We start from the raw sequence: 11,188 nt of genomic DNA on the forward strand, positions 1-11,188 counted from the left end.
TTCCTTCTGTTCCTCCTCCAGGATCTGAAGAGAGTCAACAGCTACCTGAAGTCCTGTTTCCTCATCTTCCCCAACTACAACCTGGGCCACGGCCTGATGGAGATGGCCTACAACGAGTACATCAATGAATACTACGCCAAAATAGGTCCGCCTCATGTCCCCCAACCTGCCTGAAGCACAGCATTTGACAACACAGGCTCTTTTGTTTATGGAGGAAACTGAAAAGTAGAGTGAAAAATCAATATGTTGTTAATGTTAAACTTGGTATAAAAGTACACTGCAAAAAGTCAAAATCTTACCAAGAGTATTTGTCTTATTTCAAGTAAAAATGTCTTATTTCTAGTCAAAATATCTCATTACACTTAAAATAAGACATGATCAGCTCAGAAATAACTTGTCTTTGACTAGAAATAAGACATTTTTACTTGAAATAAGACAAATAATCTTGGTAAGATTTGACTTTTTGCAGTGTATTGACCTCACTCTTGATTGTAGTGTGTATCAAATGATTTAGATTTCTTAATGAGAGCTTTTTTTAGTAGTCAGTAGTTGACAGGGAGGTTTTCCATAGATCAGTGTTTTCAAACCTGATGCTGCTGTGGCGTCACCGAGGCCTGCTGCTCAGTGCAGTCGCCCTGCAGTCGCGCTAACGCCACGCTGAATCTGTGTTTTCAGGCCAGTTTGACAAGATGAAGTCTCCGTTTGAGTGGGACATCGTGACTCGAGGACTCGTTGCCATGACAATCGAGGGCTTTGTCGGCTTCCTCATCACCATCCTGTGCCAGTACAACTTTCTCAGGAAACCTCCGTGAGTCTGTGAGCGTGATTTGTGTGTGTGTGTGTGTGTGTGTGTGTGTGTGTGTGTGTGACTGTGGGTTTTCCCATGACACATGAATTAAATTGCTCTCATAATTGAAAGTTAAATCAGGTCAACATTTTGATAACTGAGTAGCAACACGTGAATCCGGTCAGCATGAATGTGGGTCACCATACACACAAACACATAATCACTACCAAAAAACGTTAAAATATACAAATGATCAAAATTCAGTGTAAAAAAAGTGTAAAAAGCTATAATCAGTGCAATCCAAGAAAAATACTTTACTGAAATATGACATTTTTGTAGACATTAGATGAAAATGTATAACAACTTGTTACTGCCTGCCATGAGTTGTTTTCTTTGTTTGTTTGTTTTTAAATTATTTAAAATAGGTAAAGTCATATCTGATTTTGAACTATTGTTAGATCTAAAAATAGAAAAAGTCTTGATTCTTTGTTAAAGAAAAAAAATTATGAGTGCAAGAAGCCAGACGACAGACAAGGCACTCTTCATTTACTGATTCTGAAACATTATGGTTTGAAAAGTTGCTGTGGGTCGACACAGCAACATTATGGGAGAAATTGTGAATTCAGTCATCACACTTATTTTGAATGAAGTATTTAAAGCCATGGCATCATTGTTCTGTGGCTGCAGCATTACATCAAGCACTAAAATATGTACATGTCTTGTGCCTCATTTTATACACGTTTCCCTGGAATTCATCAGGACATGTTAGGATCTTTGGAAACCTTGGGATCTAAGATAAGATAAGATAAGATAAGATAAGATAAGATAGGATATTCCTTTATTAGTCCCACGGTGGGGAAATTACAGCAGCAAAGTGGATAGCAAAATATGAAGCATAATTTACATTATAAACAGTATAAACAGATAATAAATAGCAAAAAGCAATATAAACATTATAAACAAGGAATATAGAAAAAAATAGAAATATGAACAATTTAAACAACAAAAATAGAAATATGAACAATTTAAACAACATTCCGCTAGAATTTACAATAAAGTTCTGTGGATTTGAACAAAGAAGTGTGAATCTATAATGACGAGCACGCTGACGGGACCGCCTGAGTCGAGGAGTTAAGAAATCCATGTGTAAAAATGTGGCGGTATCCTGGAATGTGTTTGCCTGTGTGTGTGTGTGTGTGTTGATGCAGGAGAGTGCCAGTCAGCTGTCAGCCCATTGAGGATGATGATGTTGATGTTGCCTGTGAGAGGCGAAGAGTGCTGCGAGGAGACGCAGACAACGACATGCTGAAGATCGACAACCTCACAAAGGTCGGCACAGTCAATGAATTTTTAATTGTTTAAATCATTAGCAGTAAATGATTATCACAATCTAAACAGAAATAATTTATCAATCAGATATGGTGACTGTTAATGTGCTGAAATATCTGTTTATTCAAACAGCATGGCCAGGACCAGGAGATAGGATATTAAACATAGAACAAATACATTTTATTGAAATTAATACAAGAAGTAATTGCAACAGGATCACGCAACAGACACAGGACATAAACAGGAAAAAATATTTATATCTTCATTGGCACACTGCAGGCTAGACTAAATCTCGGGCCATCAGTACAGGAACTTGCATGTTCTTAAAATAGCTTGTAACATAACTGATAGTGATCTTTGAGTTCAGTTTTATTTTTCTCAGCAGTTACGACATACGGCTAAGCATCAAGTTTTTTTTTTCCTCATGGTTGCTGTATTTCTCAGCATGAAACAGATCATTGCACAAAGCACGGGGCATTTTTCCCACCCAAACATCCTGCTGCAACATGAAATACATCAAATCTAGAAAGTAAGAGTCCATTTCACAGGGTCTTTAAAGCAAGGGCAGGCTGATGCAAATTTAAGACTTTGAATGATTGGTTGATTTCTAAAACAACAGCGGGAAGTTCTGATTGGCTCTCCTGTGACCTCATTTCGCTGAGAACCTCGTTAAATAACAAGGAGTACCAGCACCATCTTTTAACATCATTTAAACAACATCCAGACTCTGAGAGCCATTCAAAACTGTATGCGCCTTTAAACTGAGTTCAATTAATGCAAGAAAACGAGAAACAGAAAAAGATGTGAATGGTGAACTTGCATGCGTCCTTTGCATTTTGCCTCAGGTTTACAAGTCCAGGAAGATGGGCCGTATCCTGGCTGTGGACAGGCTGTGTCTGGGCGTCCGGCCTGGAGAATGCTTCGGGCTGTTGGGCGTGAACGGAGCCGGGAAGACCACCACCTTTAAAATGCTGACAGGAGACGAGTGCACCACAGGAGGGGAGGCCTTCATCAGTGGGAACAGGTGAGATGGCCTTTACACACACCCAGTGGTTTGTGTCAACAAAAAAAAAAACTTTTTAATATACGTGTTGGTACAAGCACGGTAATGTTTCTATAACCGTGTCTTACATGACGTGGCACGTATCACTGAGCATTTTTGAACAAGAAAGAAATGATTGGGCTAGTATTCCACAGAAAATGTTAAAAAACTGTCTGCAGATATAATCCAGATTAGATCAAATATAGATTAGCCGGTGGATATTAATAATTGAATCATTAACTGTTTGAAACCATATAGCCTGTGGGTGGATCTTCATGTTGAAAACTTTTATTTCATCATATCATTAAAATTCACTTAATTTTTATTTGCGGGGAGCAAATTTTGTGGTAATCAAAATTTACCAGTAGTTTTAATTTTAAGTTTAATTTTAATCACATAAATATATAAATATAAAAATATATATTTAGAATAATTAGAACTAGCTTTCCTTCTTTTTTCAACATATATGTTCATCTGCTTTCCATATTAAGGACACTGAGTCAACCTTTTTCTGAATGACTTGCTACCACAGAAAAACATCTTTTTCACGAGCAGACTTACCACATTCTGCCTTGTGGCAACCTGTGTTGTTGCCATGGTAATTGCAAATCACTGAGTATCCTTCTCTCTCTCTCTCTCTCTCTCTCTCTCTCTCTCTCTCTCTCTCTCTCTCTGTGTGTGTGTGTGTGTGTGTGTGTGTGTGTGCATGCGCACGCAGCATCCTGAAGGATCTGTTGCGTGTACAGCAGAGTATCGGCTACTGTCCACAGTTTGATGCTCTGTTTGAAGATCTGACAGCCAGGGAACACCTGGAGCTTTACACTCGCCTCCGTGGCATCCCCTGGAAGGACCAGGACAAGGTGCAACACACACACACACACACACACACACACACACACACACACATTTTGCGAGCATGCATCCATCATTTTTACTGACAAGTAGACACATGCATACTTTAACAACGTATAAGCATATTTTTTGGCTGACATACATATTTGTATACACAGGTACACACACACACACACACACACATACCAATCTGTGTAGATGTTAGTAAATGCACACACACACAGATAAGCTCTTTTTTTTTGCTGACATATATTATTTGCACGTGTACATGCACACACACACATGCATTTTCAGCATTTTGCTGATGCTCAGAATCACTTACAGTCTGGTTTTGGATCTCACTTCAGAGTGACATGACAAACTGTGGCCTGATTCACAAACATGTTCTAAAGATGAATCTCAAGATGAGTCTTAGGAGAATCTAAGAAGGCTTTTATGTGCAGTTCCTCACTCTCATTTCTTACAAATGTCTTTAGTTTTCCAAATGACGAACTTTTAAGATCAGTAAATAGGTTGACACCAGCCCCTGCTGCTCCCCAGGTGGTCCAGTGGGCCTTAGAGAAGCTGGAGCTGTCCAAGTATGCAGACAAACCTGCCGGCACCTACAGTGGAGGAAACAAACGCAAACTTTCCACTGCCATCGCTCTGATTGGATACCCCTCCCTCATTTTCCTGGTAAGGAACATGAATCAGTCTTTTACAATCTGCCCACTGATGAGTGCACTTCATGTTCTGTGTCTGCATTAATAGACTAACCGAATGTTGTTGACTCACAAGTGCATTAAAGCAAAACTGAATTTTGGTGTTGGGTACTGTAGTTCCCTGGGCGTGACCGGGCTGCTAATCTACAATGCTGGATTTCTATCTCTCCATTCACTTCTGTGTCAAAACACATCCCAAAAGAACACTTTTAGCACACAAGCAAATGCAAACAAAGTGGACTGTACTGATATAAAGAACAGGAAATATTGGTTAGTTTGGAAGTGAATGGAGAGAATCTGGATTAGCAGCAGCTAAGGAGGGTATTATTGCTACCATTTGGACTGATATTATGCCCAAGTAACTATACAGCTATACAGCAGTGTACCTCTGAATTCAATTTTGCTTTTGCCTAGACATGTTTTTCTTCTTAACACCTGTACCGAAACAATCCACATAATCCTCCTCAAGTGCTACTCACAGCATACAGAGTTTTCAAAGTGGGATCTGAGACCTCTGCAGGGGTCCTTGAGTGGAGGCTAGGGGCCTCACAGCAAATTGAAGACTGGTTTGATTGCACTGTGAATGAGTTTACCAAAAAGTAATCTCATTAGAGAAATAATGCAAATGACACACACTGGCACCACTGCTATCTCCCTGTATAAACTGAAGACAGTTCTACAATTCATATTCTACATCTACAACAAGAATCTTCCTCTATCGGTAGTTTTAACTCAATCTTCTGTGGCTTCATGTATATTTATTTGGGGGTTTGATATCTGCAAAAGCATCAAGAAACTGTGGTACTGTGGTGTTTATGTTTTTGCCCCATTCTGCTTGTTTGTTAAGGAGAATATCTCAAAAATGTATGAGCAGATTTCCATGAAACTTGGAAAGGTTGGTCAGGGGGCAAGGCAGAACTGAATCATTTTTTACACTGATTGGCCAGAGGGGGGCGTGGCAGTGGGTGTGATTATCCTTTGGAGAATATCTGTAGCCGGTGTATCTTGGCAGTTGCATAGCGTTAGCAGAGGTACACACTATATTGAGTGCTCTATTTATTTATTTATTTATTTAAAATCGATTCTTTCTATCAAGACGACAATTGCTCTAAAAGGTACAACATAAATAAACTGTACTTCCTTATCACTTAGTGCTCAGCTCAAGGACAACAGAACCTAGTTTATTTCCAGCCTGATAAGAAATGGACTACATTTAGACATTTAATTCTAGCTCGGAGATGCCGACTGTGTTTGTGTGGTTTTCCAGGATGAGCCCACCACAGGTATGGATCCAAAGGCTCGCAGATTCCTCTGGAACTTAATCCTCGACATCATCAAGACCGGACGCTCTGTAGTGCTGACATCACACAGGTGAGACAACCTCGCATTCATCAGATACTGGTGCACCTTCACTTTGGAGTCTGTTTTGGCTTTTTTTGTCCTTTTGAGTGTGCCACCATGGCATTCCTGACTGTTTGCCTGTTGTCCACCTGTGCAGTATGGAGGAATGTGAGGCGCTGTGCACCAGACTGGGCATCATGGTTAATGGCAGATTTAAATGCCTGGGCAGCATCCAACACTTGAAAAACAGGTCAGAGGGTTGAAACTCAACATTTTGGTCACTCAGCTCATGTACATTCAGCTTGTCTCCATCAACCATGTTCATCAAGGCTGGGGCTGGCTGCAGTATGGTACCTAGTGACATAGTGATGAAAAAAAATAGACAAATTGCGACATTCAATTGGTCATGTGTATGTGTATTTTCCCTGTATGTCACGATGACATAAAAAATGACTTTTTCACTTGTTAGCCAATTTCCATGCCATTTCCTGTTGAAATTTTGATTTCCCCCCCCCCCAATTTCTGTATCAAAAGTTCAATACTTCTACTTCCTTGAGAAATGTAGAAAGTGCTGACATCATGAGGAACTAGTAGGAATGAACAAAATTTTCAACCAACAAAAACATCACATCAAAATCACACCCCACCCATTAGTTAAAACAGGTTTATTGTTCAGGTAGCTAGAATTAGAAAATTCATGTGTACTGCTTAAGTGAAAGGAAAAAATCCATCCTAAAACAGATTAACACAGAGAACAGTGATGTATCTCATGTTGTTTCTAGTGCTTCCATTTTCTCAGAGAACCCAATAGAGACAAAAGGTGAAGCTGTATTATGTCTCTGTTGTCCCCGCTGTGCACTGAATGGACTCGTGTCTTTCAGGTTTGGAGATGGCTACATGATTACGGTGAGGACCAAGACCAGCTCCAGTGTCAAGGAGGTGGTCCGCTTCTTCAACCGAAATTTCCCTGAAGCTGTACTCAAGGTAGCTTACTCTAGCGAATACTTTACTTTAGTCCACTGCCAAAAAAATAAATAAATAGGTACCATAATGCAAAAACTGCAGAGTAGGATAGATGAAGACCACCATTAACTTTATTCCATTTTCTATTTTCATGATTATATTAGCACAAATTGAATCTGCACCTATCGTAAAGTCTGGACATGAAAAAACGTACATTTGTTAGTACCTGTCCATCCATAGGTAACCTCCCTGGCATTGCTGTGACAGCTTGTTGTCTCCTGTTTGCTGTCTGTTCCCCATGACTGTGCTTGTTTAAGCTTAATGGCTCATAGCAGTTCTCTCAACTCATTTAGTCACAAGACATCAAAGTGGGAGAAGCATTGAGGATGGAGAGGAAAACAAGTGAACATATTGTCCCCACATGTTAATACCTCTGTCCAGTGCGCAGTCCATGTATAGATTATACAAGTGGTTGGAAATGATGGCATTGAGGCAGCTTTAATCGATTCGGTGGTGCCTAAACTATGAAAATGAATGAAGCAGACACAGGAAATAGACTTTTTTAACTTACCAGAGATGTTTTAAATTACACAACATTCCAATAAAGACTTAAAATGAGTGTGGTGCAAGACAGCCATGTATGGACAATACATCAGCCTTACAAGAGAGAAGCAGTCTTGTGACCAAAACATTGCCAGGTCAAATCATATTTGGAAAATGTCAGCAGGAAAAGTGGATGAGTGCTCTCTCTCATAACCTTTGTAACTATTGTATTGTGTAAAAAGATGCTGAACCACCAACTGCTTTAGTGAAGCTGATCAGCGCCCAACAGCACCCTGATAACACACTCTACGCCCTGTGCCCTGCGCCCTACAGCTACCTCGCATCAAACTGATGAATCCTTATGGGAAGGAATGGAATGCCTTTATTGTCACTGCATGTAGGACATACAACGAAATGTAGTGGCTCTTCAGTTAAAACGAAATGCTGTATACCCTTTCACCCACCATATACACACACTCACACACACACACACATTAATTAACGGTGAATAAATATGTTCCGGGAAGTTAAATATATATAAAATATAAAATTGACGTGAAAAAAGATGTAAAGTGACTTATGCAATGTAGCACTTTAGTCCAATATTGCACTTGTATTAAGATTGCTGTGGTTGCACCGGGGGGGTGGGAAGTGGGGGATGACAGTTCAGTTCACTAGTGGCTGTTGGGTAGAAGATACAGTACTTCTGAGTCTGGAAGTGCAGGTCTTTAGGATTCTGTAGTGTCCTCCAGATGGCAGCAGTGAGCATAACTGGTGGAGGGGGTGAGTGTTGTCCCTCACGATGTTGCAGGCCCTTCTGTGACAGCAGGAACTGTAGATAACCTCTAGGGTGGGCAGGAGGGGGCCAATGATTTTTTGCATGGTGTGTATGATCCCCTGGAGTACTGCTCAGTCAGATGCTGGACATTTCCTGTACCAGGCTGTTATACAGTACTCCGGTATGCTTTCTACTGAGCAGTGGTAGGAAGACTCCAGCAGCTTTGCAGAGAGGTGAGCCTTCTGCAGCGTTCTGAGGATGTAAAGCCTCTGTTGGGCCTTTTCTACCAGAGCAGTCAAGTTAACAATCCATGAGGTCCTCGCTGACATGGATGCCCAGGAATTTAAAGCTGGGCACCCTCTCCACCTCCACCTACTTTAGCCTCTCCTTTTCACTTTGCTGTGATGGGGGTGAGTGCGACTGGTCTGTAGTCATTCATGGAGCTGATGTTATTCTGCTTGGGCACCAGAATGATGGTGGAGGTTTTCAGGCAGGCTGGTATAGTAGTATGTGCCAGCGAGAGGTTAAACATGTCAGTGAAAACCAAGCTGATGAGTGCAGTTCCTAAACATCCTGCCCATGATTCCATCTGGACCTGCTGCCTTCTTGACGTTACCAGTGTATCTGTTTCTGATGTCTGCCCGACATGGTGTAGGCTTTATGGAGATCATTTTAAAGTCAGGCCCTTGTAGTAAGATGGAGATGGAGACCTTGAGGCAAGATGCTTTTTCTAATGCTCAGACGATTGCAGTATTAGATCTACAGCTTGCGTCGGGCCAGCCTATGTGTGCCCTCTGGGTAGAAGTAGTGGCAAAGGCTGTGGTGCTAAAAGATCCGTATCTGAGGTGCAAATTAATCTCAACTCAAATGACATCTCATTTTGGAATGTATTAAGTCCCAGTTCATTTCTGTCTTCCAGGAGCGCCACCACACCAAGGTTCAGTACCAGCTGAAGTCGGAGCGAATCTCCCTGGCCCAGGTCTTCAGTAAGATGGAGCAAGTGGTGGAGGTGCTGGGCATTGAGGACTACTCTGTCAGCCAGACGACTCTGGACAACGTGAGTCATGATTTAGCAAACTGGCAAACCTGCTCACATAAAACATGTCCACAACACTGTATTTCTATTACTCCATTCACTTCAGTCATCCATCAAAACAGGTCCCCAAATAACAATTTTAGCAAATAAGTGAATGCAAACAATGCGGATTATGCCAATATAAAAAGCAATAAGTCCCAGTAACCATTTTTAGTGTAATTACAATTATTTGTGAAAGTACAGCTTGTTTCTTCCTGATGCAAAGTTACTGTGCAAAAGTGTCTTACAGATGCTACACACCGGATCTCACTTTCAAATCAGAAAACAACAACAAAAAAAAAACAAGACTATTGTTTTATGTCCTAAAAATCTGGGTACCTCAAGTTGTTGCTTTTGAAAAGACATTTTCACCATTACTGGAGCTTTGAAGTTAAATAAACACTGAATAAATAAAATATCATTCCTGTTGCTTCTGCCGTTTTCTTAGGTGTTTGTCAACTTTGCTAAGAAGCAGAGCGACAACCTGGAGCAGCAGGAGACGTCGCCTCCCGGTGGCGGCCAGTCGCCACTGCAGCGCATCCTGAGCCTGCTGAAGCCTCGAGCAGCCAACACTGAGCTCAACGCTCTAGTTAGTGAGGAGGCAGAGGAGCTGGAGAGCGACGACGATGAAGGACTCATCAGCTTTGAAGAGGAGAGGGTGAGGACACATCAGTCCTAGTGTTTGGATGGTGTTGATGAATGAGAACAGAACTGGCTTCTGATTGAAAAGGTGATGGTGTGTTTGTCTAAACTTGTGTTGTCATGTGAAGGCTCATCTGGGTAGATCAGATGAGCAGGTGCTTTGTGCTGGCTGGTAAGTTGCTTTGACTGAGTGTTTAAGCTTTTAGAAGAAATCTCTCCCATCTGTTGTGCATGTTACATGCATCTTTAGCCTCCCTCCCATATAGCTATTAAATTATGTTGAAGGTGTATTCATACTATGGGCAGTTTTCTTTTGCTGGTCCTTACCTGTAGAAGATATTATCTAACAAATCCACATTATTTGACAGTGCCTCCTCTTAGTCTAGGATTAATTCCCACTAAGAATTCTGTATTATAAACTCAGCTTTTGAGTAACTCAACTACTATTATAATGAACAAGTGACACAAAACACTTCTTTTTAAATGCAAAAAGGTTTTATTTAAGTGCAAATATTTAGCAAAATAACAAAATAAAATTACCACCTTACAAATAATAAAGTACTTACAGAAACCTTTTCCCCAAGTAAAATCAAAATACAACACTTCTATTGGGCGCACACACTGTGTCACTCTGTCCATAACACTGAATCGTAGCTCGGGATCCGTTTTGGTACAGCAGAAATAAAGTATACGGTCATTAAACCTTGTACAGATAATATCACATCCTCAACAGAAGGTGTAACTCTGTGTTAACCACAGTTTTGGACATAGTTTTTCTGCAGTAAAAACACCGTCACATCTCTACGGTGGAATAATTTACGTCTAACCGCCAAGCCTCGGTGAGCGGCGCTAAGACCCGCCCCTCTCCCTCTCCCTCAGGATCACAGCTTATTGGCTACAAGCTCCGGGAGTGTCAAATCAAATCAACGAAGGGCTAAAATTGACAACCTGACATTTCCCAAGTTAGATTATGACCCACACGTGTTGATCCATGTAAATTACACACAAACTCAGATAGCCCCTTTTCATCATATTTATTCATGTATTTGTTTGTCTAAAATGAAATATTTTTAGACTGGGCTACACATCTATAAATTGAATAGATGTGATAAGGGGAATAATTTTATAACCTCTC

At 40.8% G+C, this 11,188-nt stretch overlaps 1 protein-coding gene across 3 annotated transcripts in view; it reads left to right on the forward strand.

Moving 5' to 3' along the window:
- The window catches only part of abca2 (ATP-binding cassette, sub-family A (ABC1), member 2), a 106,374-nt gene that overhangs the window by 93,473 nt on the left and 1,713 nt on the right, over positions 1-11,188 (forward strand). For all 3 annotated transcript variants that reach the window (XM_030059643.1, XM_030059645.1, XM_030059644.1), the window contains 11 exons: positions 22-145; positions 676-808; positions 1,996-2,116; positions 2,962-3,140; positions 3,877-4,018; positions 4,551-4,685; positions 5,979-6,082; positions 6,210-6,302; positions 6,934-7,036; positions 9,256-9,393; positions 9,860-10,069. In XM_030059643.1, coding sequence (XP_029915503.1) covers positions 22-145; positions 676-808; positions 1,996-2,116; positions 2,962-3,140; positions 3,877-4,018; positions 4,551-4,685; positions 5,979-6,082; positions 6,210-6,302; positions 6,934-7,036; positions 9,256-9,393; positions 9,860-10,069 — 1,482 coding nt within the window. The remainder of the gene's footprint in view (positions 1-21; positions 146-675; positions 809-1,995; positions 2,117-2,961; positions 3,141-3,876; positions 4,019-4,550; positions 4,686-5,978; positions 6,083-6,209; positions 6,303-6,933; positions 7,037-9,255; positions 9,394-9,859; positions 10,070-11,188) is intronic.

The sequence above is a fragment of the Myripristis murdjan genome, chromosome 9, assembly GCF_902150065.1.
Source record: "Myripristis murdjan chromosome 9, fMyrMur1.1, whole genome shotgun sequence".
Taxonomy (NCBI): domain Eukaryota; kingdom Metazoa; phylum Chordata; class Actinopteri; order Holocentriformes; family Holocentridae; genus Myripristis; species Myripristis murdjan.